This window comes from Esox lucius, chromosome 12 (genome assembly GCF_011004845.1).
Source record: "Esox lucius isolate fEsoLuc1 chromosome 12, fEsoLuc1.pri, whole genome shotgun sequence".
NCBI lineage: Eukaryota > Metazoa > Chordata > Actinopteri > Esociformes > Esocidae > Esox > Esox lucius.
Window position 1 is genome coordinate 10,658,825 of NC_047580.1, and position 13,635 is coordinate 10,672,459.

The 13,635-nt window shown below is 41.4% G+C and overlaps 1 protein-coding gene across 4 annotated transcripts in view; it reads right to left on the minus strand.

Moving 5' to 3' along the window:
* dnah12 (dynein, axonemal, heavy chain 12) overlaps window positions 1-13,635 on the minus strand; it is a 39,563-nt gene that overhangs the window by 12,522 nt on the left and 13,406 nt on the right. For all 4 annotated transcript variants that reach the window (XM_034296128.1, XM_034296129.1, XM_029124281.2 and 1 more), the window contains exons 34-45: window positions 13,363-13,503; window positions 12,805-12,888; window positions 12,512-12,700; window positions 12,268-12,387; window positions 11,970-12,158; window positions 11,736-11,887; window positions 11,300-11,438; window positions 11,022-11,188; window positions 10,043-10,298; window positions 860-1,162; window positions 585-763; window positions 304-496 (exon numbers count right to left, since the gene is read on the minus strand). In XM_034296128.1, the coding sequence (XP_034152019.1) occupies window positions 304-496; window positions 585-763; window positions 860-1,162; window positions 10,043-10,298; window positions 11,022-11,188; window positions 11,300-11,438; window positions 11,736-11,887; window positions 11,970-12,158; window positions 12,268-12,387; window positions 12,512-12,700; window positions 12,805-12,888; window positions 13,363-13,503 (2,112 nt within the window). The remainder of the gene's footprint in view (window positions 1-303; window positions 497-584; window positions 764-859; window positions 1,163-10,042; window positions 10,299-11,021; window positions 11,189-11,299; window positions 11,439-11,735; window positions 11,888-11,969; window positions 12,159-12,267; window positions 12,388-12,511; window positions 12,701-12,804; window positions 12,889-13,362; window positions 13,504-13,635) is intronic.

The window sequence follows — 13,635 nt, forward strand, 5'->3', positions numbered from 1 at the left end:
GTGGTCTAACCTTACCGCTGACTTTATCCTTAACCACAGTGAAAGCATTGTCTAACCTCCTATTGGCTGAAAACAAAAAGTCTATCCAGTGGACACATGATAACCAACACTGAACCATTGAGAAAATAATGGAGCTGCCATGAATAATTGAGGCGGTTCGGGGGGCAAAACGGTCCGACCCGGGACCAGGTGGGTGTACTTAATAAACTGTCCACTGAGTGTATACTGTCGTTGCAGATGCCATTGCAGTGCAACATGTTCTGTAATAGTTTAACTTCATGAGTTCTCACTCTGAAGTCTCACCTTTAGGTCGTCCCTCCAATCGTTCAGGCCATAGCTCTTGGAGATCTCTGGCTGGAACAAGGTCATCTTGGCCATGGAGGTGGCAAGGCGGGTGATGGACTGGCGCCCACTGCCTCCCACCCCCACCAGAAGGGCATTGCCCCCCGGCTGTTTTAGAACACGGCTAATACGAGACAGGTGCTCCAGCACGTAGCTAAACCCAAATGGACATCAGAGTCAGATTTACAGTGTAGCTAACCTCATACTGCACACCAAAAACCTTGACGTAAAGAGCCTTTTACCGAAAGATGACGAGGTCCATGCGGTTCTTGTGGGTCTGGTTGTACTCATCCAGGCAGAGCTCCACCACTTGGCTGAAGCTCTCCATGGAGGGCACCTCAGCGTACAGACGATCGTTGTCTTCAAGGTCAGGGTTCATGTAGTCCCCAAACAGCAGGTTACGCATGTCCTCCTCACGGAGCTGGGGAACACAGGAGAACATCCATCACCAGAACAGAACAGGACAGTTGTAATTTGTTTAGTTGTCCATGTAAGCTACCTCCCATCCTATACATACCGCCGTCTGGTCCTCAGCCTTTAGGTGGTCAAACACCTGGTCAAAGCTTTCCTTGAAGTGGTCCCTGACCATGTCCTTCACAAGAAGGTAAAGCCAGGCACGGTCCTTGTCGTCCACAAGGCGATCGTAGTAGACACGGAACACCTCATGGACGAAGAGGCGGACCATGGTGCGTTTGTTCTCCAGGGACTCCTTCTTCAGAAGCAAGCAGCCCTGAACCACACGGCTGAAGTCCCGCAGGTTGAATGTGTAGTGGGATTTGGCTGGCGTGGGAAGCAGATTCCTCATGGCCTTCTTGTAGACCTTTTGAGAAGATCCAGGTGAAGCATTAGGAAAATATTGTAACAGAGAAGTGAAATAACAATTGTAGGCGGCTTAAGTATACAATCTGAACTTGTTTGAAGAATAAAAATTACACAGTTTGTCCTTGTTTAAATAAATCCAGTATGGGTTGTGATCTATGCTGGTCCAGTTGTCTAAGCAGCTGCCTCTGGTACAAATATACCAATGCTGCATGAGTTTGATTCCCGGGCCACTGTCATTTAGGCCCCAGTTTTCACTTAAAGAAAAAAACAAAAATGGGTCCAGATTTATCTTTATGGGCCCCTAAGTGGAAACCGCCTGTTTCACCGTGACCAGGCGTGTGAATCCTTGTTGTCGTTGTGCCCCTTTTGGGGTGAAAAAATATATATTTTTCTCGGGTGGCTGCTATTGAAATTGACACTGATCTTTCCAATCGCCGTAATCCGAAGCACCAGTCACTAGCAGGAACTCCGATATCCCAATTATTTTGGCCAATGCCCACACATGGCCATCAGCTATAGATAAATCGCTCAAAAATCTACACGAAAGGAAGGTAAATATGCTATAGTGCATTTATTGGCATTCTATTTTAGCTGACGTTAAATCAAATGTCATCAGTGAAGTTAATTTCTGAGTTAGCCAGTTAATGACCGTTCAACGGCTAAGTATGTCGGTTAAAATATGTTTCATCCCCAGATTGTACTTAGTAAGGTTGCTAGTGTTTCTTTGACTTTCTGTGTAGCTGGCTAGCTATGGAGGACCAAACCTGCCAAAATCAGAAATAAATGAATAAAAAAATAAAAGTATCAATAAATATATTTATACATAAAAATATAATAATACATCTATTAATCAATATTATTTCCCTATTTATTTAATTCCTTGATCATTCATTTCAGTATTCATTTCCATAATCTTATATTTCCGTATATATTTATTTCTGTATTCTTTTGTAGTATAGTAAATTATTACTACTATGGAGCATTGGCATGCTTTTCATACTGTTGGGAATAGCCATGTCAGTTATTTTCCCTGACTGATAAGATTCCGAAATGACGGCCTGTCTTTTAGACTATTAGCTAAATTTCATTTTATTAACAAAATTGGAGACTGCACATTCTCAAAATATTTTGATAAATGTCTGTAAATTGTGCTCCAATGAGGTCAGCACTGTAGTTCAGCTGTTTTGAAACAGCACTGCACTGTTAGCTCGAGTGCGGAAATTTAGAGATGTTGTGAGGTAGAGCATTGTTTATGAAAAAAGTTGTTTGGTTTCACATAGAAGATAACCAATGATACAAAGCTCGTCTTGGCAAAAAAAATTTCAGGAGAACATACAGAGACCTATGTCAATACACCGTGGGCCTTCCCATTTGGGAAAACCGAATGTATTGTATTTTTTCCAACGCTATATCAGGTGCCTCGTTTAGTTCCATTTTAGCCTAGAGAGAGACAGCAGGAAAATCGTAAACTCTCAAAACTGTGTTAATTCCAAAAAAGAATGACTCCACAGTCCAGGATTAGGCTAGACAATCCGAAAAAAAGCACCAAGGTAAAAATAATAAACCTTTCCGTTAAGCTAATGAGGAGGCGGAACAAACAGTCAGACGTAGCAATCAAGCCCAGAGCAGCAAATAGAAGATGGTGAGTGCTGTTTTAGAACCTTTGTCACATCCCCATGTTACCAATTACTATTCCTATTTTAAGCACATTAATCATTTGTGACATGAATAAGGTATCGAAAACCGAGAGGAGTTTTCGGAAAAAGACAATGTAAAGTGAATAGGCTAAGACAACAGCGCATCTTTGTGTGTCTGTCCCCGGAGAGTTTGCATTGAAATGGGTTAATCTCAGTGCCAGTGCATAGGACCGGACTCCTAATTTAAGCGATTGTATGTTCCCAAAACTCCTCTCGGTTTGGAACTACAGTTTGCCCTGGCTTTGAAATCAACTTGTTATCCCCATCGGAATGATGCAACTCTTAGTCCCGCCCCCTCATTAGCTTGAAGACAAGGAAATACAGAAATAAATAAATACAGAAAATAATAGGCAAATAAATAAAAACTGAAAAGAATACAGAAATAAATAAATACAGAAATAAATATATTCAGAAATAAGATTTATAAGATGGAAATTAATATAAAAACATAAATAAATACAGAAATTAATAATCAAGGAATTAAATAAATAGGGAAATAATTTATTATTATATTTTTATGTATGAATATATTTATTAATAAATGGCAGGCTTGGTTCTCCATAGCTATTATGCTAGCTAACACATAGATAGTATAAAGTATTATCTATGAGCTAACATGAAACATTCTCTCTCTCTTTGGAATCTGGACCTAGACCTAGCTACACTAAATATAATAAACATTGAGCTAACTAACATCGGTTAAAATAATACATACTTCTAATTGTTACAGACATACAAAGGTAGAACTAGGAGGTGGTTTGTGATGTCTGTAATTATACAGTGGGGAGAACAAGTATTTGATACACTGCCGATTTTGCAGGTTTTCCTACTTACAAAGCATGTAGAGGTCTGTATTTTTTATCATAGGTACACTTCAGCTGTGAGAGATGGAATCTAAAACAAAAATCCCAAAAATCACATTGTATGATTTTTTAATAATTAATTTGCATTTTATTGCATGACTGCTTCCCAGTAGGGGGAGACCATCTCCCACTAACACAACCATCAGCCATATCTTCTGTTCTCCCTATTATCTCTCCCAAAAATACACATATCCAGAGATTGGATATATTCATATACATACACACACACCCACACATTGGTTTTACTAGTGAGGACTTGCGATTTAGAATCATTAAAAAAAACACCTAAATCAAAACCAAACCGTAACCTCAATAACCTAACCATTAATACCTAATAATAACCTCCTAATTATTACCCTAAACTTAACCCCAGTAAATGAAAGCTTCTTGTCAAAGTGAGTTCAGAACAAATGTCCTTACTTCGCATGATTTTCCTTGTTTTACTATTGAAATTATCCTCACTATGATAGTATAACAAAAACACACACACACACACACACACTATGTGTGGGGTGTATTCTGGCTCCCATAACATTCCTCTTTATTTGTGTTTCACCTTAACCTTTTAATAGCACCCTACAGATCCACATGAAACAGAGGGTGTCAATGGAAGCAAGGCCATTATGGGAGACACTCTTCCTTCCCAAGTCTCTGTTCTGCTGCCAATGTGTTATGGCATTCTGATACAGGAACAAAGAAACAAAAACTGGCAACAATTATCATTGTCGCTTTGATGAGATGGATTGAGTTGATATGTGTTTTTGTGCGTGGGTGTCTGTGTGTGTGTTTTTGCGGGTGTGTGGGCTTCATGGACAACATTCTATAGTGAGAGGCACTGCATGTGAGAAGATATTAAGTCAATATGAATTCTGAACAGTAAAACATCATCTCCCTACATTCAAGGCAGTCAGACTTGGTGCCCCTAGATGAAAAATCACTTCACCCTAGTGCTTGATCACTAGCTAATCTTTGCAAGATGACTTAACTACTGAGAGGCCCAGGGTTACAAGCACGCCATAGGTGGCCTGTGATATAAACAGGGAGTTGGAGGAGAGAGGCACTGGTTGTAGTTGGTTCATTATGAACAGGATGTAGGCCTTTCAGTTGAATGTTGGAGCTTAGAATTCTCACTCTAATAGTCCGACCTCAAGTCTGGGTATCAGACTGCTTCTGTCAATCATTATGGCAGAGTATGGTCCATAAAACTAATATGCTACCATGCAAACTAAACAAACAAATCAAACATACAAACTACCTTGAGAACTACCATAAAAACTACCATACAAACCAAATATATAAACTACCATTGAAACTATCATATACATAAAAGTTTGCATACCCTTGGAGATATTGTAATACAGCTCTGGAAAAAATGTATAGACCACTGAAAAATGTTCAGTTTCTCTGGTTTTACTATTCATAGGTATGTGTTTGAGTACAATGACATTTTTTGTTTTATTCTATAAACTCCTGACAACATTACTCCCAAATTCCCAAAAAAATATTGTCATTTAGAGTATTTACTCATAGAAAACAACAACTGGTCAATATAACCAAAGAATATGCATTGTTTTCAGACCTCAAATAATGCAAAGAAAACAAATTCATATAAATTCTTCAACAACAAAATACTAATGTTTTAACTTAGGAAGAGTTCAGAAACCAATATTTGGTGGAATAACCCTGATTTTGAATCACAGCTTTAATGCGTCTTGGCATGTTCTCCACCAGTCTGTCACATTGCTGTTGGGTGACTTTATGCCACTCCTGGCACAAAAAATGTAAGTAGTTCTGCTTTGTTTGATGACGTGTGACAATCGATCTTACTCTTGATCAAATTCCAGAGGTTTTCAATGGGGTTCAGGTCTGGAGATTGGGCTGGCCTTGACAGGGTCTTTATCTGGTGCTCCTCCATCCACACCTTGATTGACCTGGCTGTGTGGCATGGAGCATTATCCTACTGGAAAAATCTATTCTCAGAGTTGGGAAACATTGTCAGAGCAGAAGGAAGCAGGTGTTCTTCTAGGATAACCTTGTACTTGGCTTGATTCATGCGTCCTTCACAAAGACAAATCTGCCCCGATTCCAGCCTTGCTGAAGCATCCCCAGATCATCATCGATCCTCCACCAAATTTCACAGTGTGTGCGAGACACTGTGGCTTGTAGGCCTCTCCAGGTCTCCGTCTAACCATTAGACAACCAGGCGTTGGGCAAAGCTGAAAATTTGACTTGTCAGAAAAGATTACCTTCCTCTACGGCCCAATCCTTATGGTCTTTTTCAAACTTCAGCCTGGCTTTTCTTTGCTTGTCCTTGATGAAGGGCTTTTTTCTAGCTTTGCACGACTTCAGCCCTGCCCCTAGGAGCCTGTTTCAAGACGTCCTTGCTGTGCACTTCAACCCAGCTGCTGTTTGCCATTCTTTTTGAGTGTAACTTGAAGTCATGCTTAGGTTGTAGAGTGACATTTGAATGAGTTGACGTCATCTCGGTCAGCTGACAGTGGTTTTTGCCCTCTGCCAGTCTGTAGCTTTGTTGTCTTGCAATGTCTGTTGTTTGACCTTGTTTTTATGAACTGCCATCTTTGAAATGTTCAGGATGGAAGCAACCTGACCCTCACTGAATCCCTCTGCCAGTAAAGCCAGAATTGAACCCTTCTTTTCCACACTCAAAGCTTTTCTTTTCAACTCTTTTGTCATGCTGAATAGTTAAAAAATAAATAATAATTAGGTACTACTTGCACAGTTTTTGCCATCCAGCTGGTCCTATTGCAAGAGGATAGTGATGACCACAGCAGTGTTTTTTATACTTTTCTTTGTTAAATTAGATTTGGTTCAGGTAATCACCTAATCTGTACCTCATTAAGAAAAATGAGGTGTGCCTGTGTTGGAATTTAACAGACACTGGAATGGAACAGCTGCCATACATGTAGAGATACTGATTTAAGAAACATTAGTTTTTTCCAGCGCTGTATGTGTACCATTTGTAAAGAAAACACGAGTGAGCAGAAGGCTTGGAATTTCGTCACTTTAGGGGCAAGGTCATTTGGCCTTCGGTATCACAAACATGTTTAGGGCACAAAAGGCACATGCCAGGGCACAAAGGTCATAGAGTGAAATTAGAGGATTTGGAACTTATAAATATACAACTTTAATTATTGATAAGAAAAATAAAACATGCATGTTTTAGATGGGAGCATTCACATGACAACAAACAGGCTACAGTATTGACAGTTAAGTAAAGTTAAGGCCAGCTAGCCAGAAGGATAACATTACCTCAGTTACCCAAAAGTAAACCGCTAAGTATCCTTAAACATCATAATCACCTGCGCTAATGAGTACGGCCTAAATAAACAAATATAGTGACTTATTTGTGCGCGGAGCAAGTCATTTTAGTTTTTTAATCTTTCACCAAAAACGAGTGATGTCAACCCTAACAACCGTTACTTCTCAAATCTAACGTTAGCTTACAAAAAGTGTTCAGGTGTATTATCCCACTCGGAGGTCGGAACTTTCCCACCTCCCAATTGCTCATTAACGCACCTTCCAAAACAGAGATTTGATTCAGGTAATCGTTAAGTCCACTATCTATTGATAACTAGCTAGCTTACCTGCATGTAGTCCGTTCTTGTGGTTGTTCTCAGGTCCGAACTACAAACGAACTGCTGACCGTGATATTTTGAAAGTAACAGGGGTATAAAGGCCATGGTGGCCGTAGGGTGTACAGTGATTTTCTGGAAATCACGACCAGAGCAAAGGGCAACAAATTCCTAATTTGTGGAATTCACACATATTTTATTTATTATGGGATTTACATTCAACTGTAGGTTATAACAGAATGGCACAATCATAAAACAAAACATGGCAACAAAGAAAAAATGTAACTGACCCCTGTTCAAAAGTCTGCATACACTTAGTTATTAATGCTGTGTATTGCCCACTTTAGCATCAATGTGCAGTCTTTTCTAATAGTTGTCTATGAGGCCCCTAATTCTTGCAGGTGGTATTAGCTGCCAATTCGTCTTTGAAAAATGCCTCCAGGTCATGCAAATACTTTGGTCATCTTGCATGAACCACACATTTGAGATCTCTCCAGAGTGGCTCGATTATATTAAGGTCAGGAGACTGTTAGCCACACCAGAACCTTTTCCTGCTGTAACCACTGGAGGGTCAACTTGGCCTTGTGTTTAGGGTCACTGTCATGCTGGAAAGTCCAAGAGCGTCACATGTGCATCTTTTGTGCAGAAGAATGCAAATTGTCTGTTATTATTTTCTGATAACATGCTGCAAAACATGCAAAACCCAAAACATCAGTGAGCCACCACCATGCTTCACAGTGGGGATGGTATTCTGTTCACTATAGGTCTTGTTGACCCCTCTCCAAACATAGCGCTTATGGTTGTGACCATAAAACTCTATTTTGGTCTCGTCACTCCAAATTACAGTGTGCCAGAAGCTGTGAGGCATGTCAAGGTGTTGTCGGGCATATTGTAACAAGGCTTCTTTCTGGCAACTCAACCATTCAGCTCATTTTTGTTCAAGTATCGTCGTATTGTGCTCCTTGAAACCACCACACCATCTTTTTTCAGAGGAGCCTGAATTTCTCCTGAGGTTGCCTGTGGGTTTTTCTTTGTTTTCCAAACAAAGAAAGTTTTGGCTGAAATCTTTCTTGGTCTACCTGACCTTGGCTTGGTATCAAGAGATCCCTGAATTTTCCACTTCTTTATAAGTGATTGAACAGTACTGACTGGCATTTGCAAGGCTTTGGATACTTGTGAGCACAACTGTATACTACCATGCAAGCTAAACATACAGACTCCAATATACTAGTATGCAAATAAAAAATACAAACCACCCAACAAACTATTATGAAAAGATCCCATACAACTCTCCATGAAATACCATCTTTTATTTCTATACAAACAACCATGAAACTACTTTTAAAAACTATCCAACCAACCTATCCATATAACTCTGGGCACTATTGACACTCTGGTCATCTGAACAGGCATGTGGTCAGAATTTATTCTTATAATCCCACCACTCATTTTCGGGCTCCTCTCTAGGTTTCAACCCCTACTCTGGAGTTCTTCCTAGCCACTGGCATCAATTCTCATTGTTACTTGATCTTTGGGGTTTCCTGGCTCGATAAGCACTTTGTGAAAACAGCTGATGTTAACAGGGCCTTATAAAATACATTTGACTGATTGATACCATAAAAACTACCGTAAAACTATCCCCAAACCAACACTTTATTAGGTACACCTGGTCATTAACACAAATAGTCATACAGTGAATAATGTGGCAGCAACTCAATATATATAAAGCAAGCAAGAGGTGGACTTTGACCTGGTATGATGGTTGGTGCCAGACAAGTAAACATCTGACCTTCTGGGACTTTCACACACTAAAGTCTCTAGAGTTTACTGGGAATGTGAGAGCGACAGTTCTGTGGGTGAAAACACCTTGTTAATAAGAGAGCTCAGAGGAGAATGGCCAGACAGAAAGGTCACAAATCCTCAAATAACCACTCCTTACAACAGTGATGTGCAGAAGAGCATTTCTGAAATTGTGGTCTTCTGGGCTACAGCAACAGAAGAACATGATGGATCCCACTCCTGTCAGCTAACAACAGGAACATGAGGCTAGAGTAGCAGAAGACCATGATGGGTCCCACTCCCATCAACTAACAACAGGAACATGAGGCTACAGCAGCAGAAGACCATGATGGGTCCCACTCCCATCAACTAACAACAGGAACATGAGGCTACAGCAGCAGAAGACCATGATGGGTCCCACTCCCATCAACTAACAATAGGAACATGAGGCTACAGCAGCAGAAGACCATGATGGGTTCCATTCCTGTCAGCTAACAACTGGAACATGAGGCTACAGCAGGTACGTGGTCACCAAAACGGAATTTGACATAAAATGCATGATTCCATGGATCCATTTGGCATTGTGAAACAGTTTTGGCTGGTGGTGGTGATGTAATGATGCAACCAAATCAGGCCCCTTAATAAGCATTTTTTGAATGCCACAGCTTACCTAAACACTGTGGCTGACCATGAGCGTTTGTTTTCAAATGATCCTTCCAGCAGAACAATGAGCCACTTCACCTCCAGCATGTGTGCTTCCAAGAACTGCCTGATTTACGCAATCAAGATCATAAGAAGCAGAACGCCTTGACGAGCTGTGCTTGAATGTCTCCATCTTCAACTATATGCTGTAGAGTTGTTGCGATGAGCCAAGCCCATAATGACGAATTATGGATCAAGAAACATCAGAACATTTCAATAAATGTCATCCCTGGGACTCACTCACCTCCAAGGTGGCTGCCACTATCTGGTTACCCACGCTGAAATAGTCTGGAGGGAACTCGTTGTTGCGGAGGTAGAAGGACACCACGTTGGAGAAGATGCACACCATGGTGTTGTCACTGAATGCGTTGATGCTGGTGATGTTGAAGTGCCGCAAGAAGCGAGGAGTCACCGCATTCCTCCCACCACCAGGGAGCCCCATGGCGGAGATCAGTTGTAGGTCCACCAGGGTTATCTTAGAGGTATCCTTCAGGTCATACCTGGGAAGACAGCAAAAGTTGGGACACGAGAAAATATTAGTTTGAAGCTATTTATCTGGGCAGTTAGTGTTTATTACTGCTCATCAAATCAGTATATAATCTTAGGTTAAATACAAATAGAAAATAATAAAATACCCAGTATATAATCTTAGGTTAAATACAAATAGAAAATAATAAAATACCCAGACCCCAGAAGCTGTCTGAATCTGTTGAACAATACTATGAGGTCACCTTCTTGAGGGAAGGAAAATCCAATTAAGTGCTTGCTTAGAATCTGTCACAGTCATCTAGCATCAAAGCACATGATTCAAATATAAGTCTGAAAAGAAATGGCCTTGTAGAGCATGCTGCAGATAAAAAACCCTTCTTGTGGAAAGACAACATGCAGTAAAGACTGCAGTATTGTATTAAACATGGAGCGACAAACAGTGGCAGAAAGTTTTATTTATAAAACTTTATGTGAAGAATAGTCTGTTAAATTTTTTGGGAAATATAAAGGTTGAAAAAGCTTGATAATAACCCTACAATCCAAGGGAGACCAAACAAATGACTGACTTGTTTTAAATACATGTTCTTTTGTTACTTTTCATGTAATGGAACTTTGTGTTGACTTTGATGTTATATTGTGTTCTTTTAAACATTTACTGCTCAGATAAATTATTTACACTACAGTACTGTATGTATGTGGTGGTGGAGACAGAGAGAGGCAGGCAGAAAGGTTACCAGTTGCCATGGTCAAAGTATTGTCGTAGGAGCTCCACAGGAGGCTGTGCCCCAAACTGCTCCAGGGCAGGCATGTTCATGTCATCCACAAAGATGACACACTTCTTCCCCATGGGGGGGCCATACACCCCCTTCCGCCTCTTATCCAACCTGGACATGATAATGTTCTACAAACAGTGCAACAATTTATAGGTGAAATTAAAATGCGTTTTCAGAACTCTGTTGTGATCAGTGCTTGGAAAAGATCATGTAGTATATTATATCTCTTCACTGTTCACCTGGCTCTGGTTGGCGCTGGTACGAGCTGAGAAGTTGATGAAGAAGGGCAGGTAGCGGTCCTTGTCCAGGTTGTTCAGAAGTTTCTCCTTAACATACACCGACTTCCCCGTCCCAGTCGGACCTACAAACAGCAACGGTCTGCACAAGCATTTTGTCAATATCCAGTTACTGACATAGCCTTGTTCTGGCACAATGCTCTCTACCCCTCTGGAACTCTAAACACACTTTTTTGTATTGCTAAGTTTAAAAGATAAAACTACACCATTCAATCCAACAAATCAACAAATAATGCTTTTACAAATAGAACTTTGTAGTCCAATGCTTTTGAAATTTAAATCAGTGGCAATACACCAGCACCAATGCAAGAAACTACAATGCAATCATACTATCACAAAAGACAGCCTTCTTGGTTTGGATGTGCTGAGGCATACTTACACCCCGTAGGCGATGCAGAGGTCCATGAGGTAGGTGTATCGGACCGTGTCTATGGTGGGAACAATAATATCCGTCACCTTGGTGTTCTTGTCCCCAAGATGGACGTTCTTGATCGAGTCGGTCCAGGGCACCCAGCGACCTTTCCCTTTAAACTGTGTAAATGATAGATTATAAATATAGGAACCTAAAAACAAGGAGCTTGATAACAAGACGGACCAGGTTTGTATTACAGACCTCGTAATAGTAGTCGTACACTAGACCCTTGTCGTCGTGGGGGCATTCCCATTTGGAAACAGGAGATGGGATGGGGTGGCCTTCTGCCTTGCCAGAAAGGATCTCTCTGAGGTACTTGTCAAACCTTTCCCTGCTGTCCATGTCACAGCTGCCCCCCACGGACCACACCAGGGAGAAGGCAAAGGCCGCCTATGATGGAGAGAGGAACAGACAGAGAGGCTAAGACCAGAACTGTGTTGATTTCAGTTGCTTCAGTTCAGTATGGCCACGTGCAGCTGGACCTTGAAACCTGTCTTACCATAATCCAAGTCTGTATGTTTTTGTTCCTTGTGTCGTCCTGCAGAGGTTCGGCGAGAAGCATTTCAAAGAGGCGGGTCAGGGACACCACCGTGTTGCTGTTGCTGGTGGGTATAACCTCCTGGAAGACATAAAAGCCGTCAGAGATGCTTTAGAGATTGTACACAACATAAACTGCTCTTGCGGGGTGACAGTCAACATCAGAAATCTAACTGCAATGGGATGCGTCTGCTTTTGAAGCCCACCGTGCAGTTTTTGCGTAGCATCTTGAAGGACGGGGGAAGCAGCCAATGGAAGAGCTCCATGAGTAGGGCGATGTTTTCTGGGGCCTGCAGGGGTTCGCGCAGGGTGTTGGTCCAAGAGACCACCAGTGGCTCCCAGCCCAGCTGAGATGGCTCCATGTAGATCATGCCGCACCTGCTCACTGTCGCTGGCTAAGGAGGCAGGAGACAGATGGGCAGAAGGAGATTAGGGCAACACAGTAGGACAAGAGAAGAAATCTTCCTGCACTTGCAGGTGGGGTTTCTTGTGAACTTACAGAGGCCTGAGACAGGTCCATGGCTTCAAAGATAAGACTCATCTGATTGGACAACTGGATGATCTCTCCACTCATCAAGCACAGCTGTGAAAGATAAGGAAAAATCATGAGAAAAAACAAACAGCCAAAGAGACTTTAGCCCCAGTGTATGAAATATATACATATGATTTGAATTATGAATGCTGATGGTATCCAGTTTACTGTAACAACCAGGTATCTTGAGGGTTTGTGGTACATATACTAAGTGCTCAGCTGCTCTGCAGTTCATTGTGCCTAAGAAGAGCACTTAGCTGTGGTAAATTGGCCATATAGTACCCTGTGGTGCATTATTGCTTAAATAAACATGCTATATGCAATTCATACAGTATAAAGCATTTATGCTTCATTTCCACAGATTTGATACAGCACAGAGGTAACAGACAGGAGAGAAAGTTGGAAGTGTTGAAATGATCCCAGGGGTCGCATACCTGTGCTCAGACCACCAGACTGCACTCCCGCCATGTCATTATATTGGACAATCTTTGTTATGGGCAGTGTTTGTTGTATGTATATTCTTGCCTTCTTATTGTCGTCCAGCACGGTGTTCATGCTCTCGATCCACAGTGTGTCTATGGGTCCGTCAAACACCACCCACTTACGGTCTGGGCTATCCGACGACGCAAACTCCCGAAATGTGTTGGCTACAATTCCATCTGCCCACTGTGGCGACACGGACAGAGACAGGGAACAGAGGAAAACAGCAACAAACGTTACAGTTCAGAGTAGCAAATAATTCGAAAAACAAACACCAATAACAATTAAAAACATTAGTGCTGTACTTTGAGTGTGAAT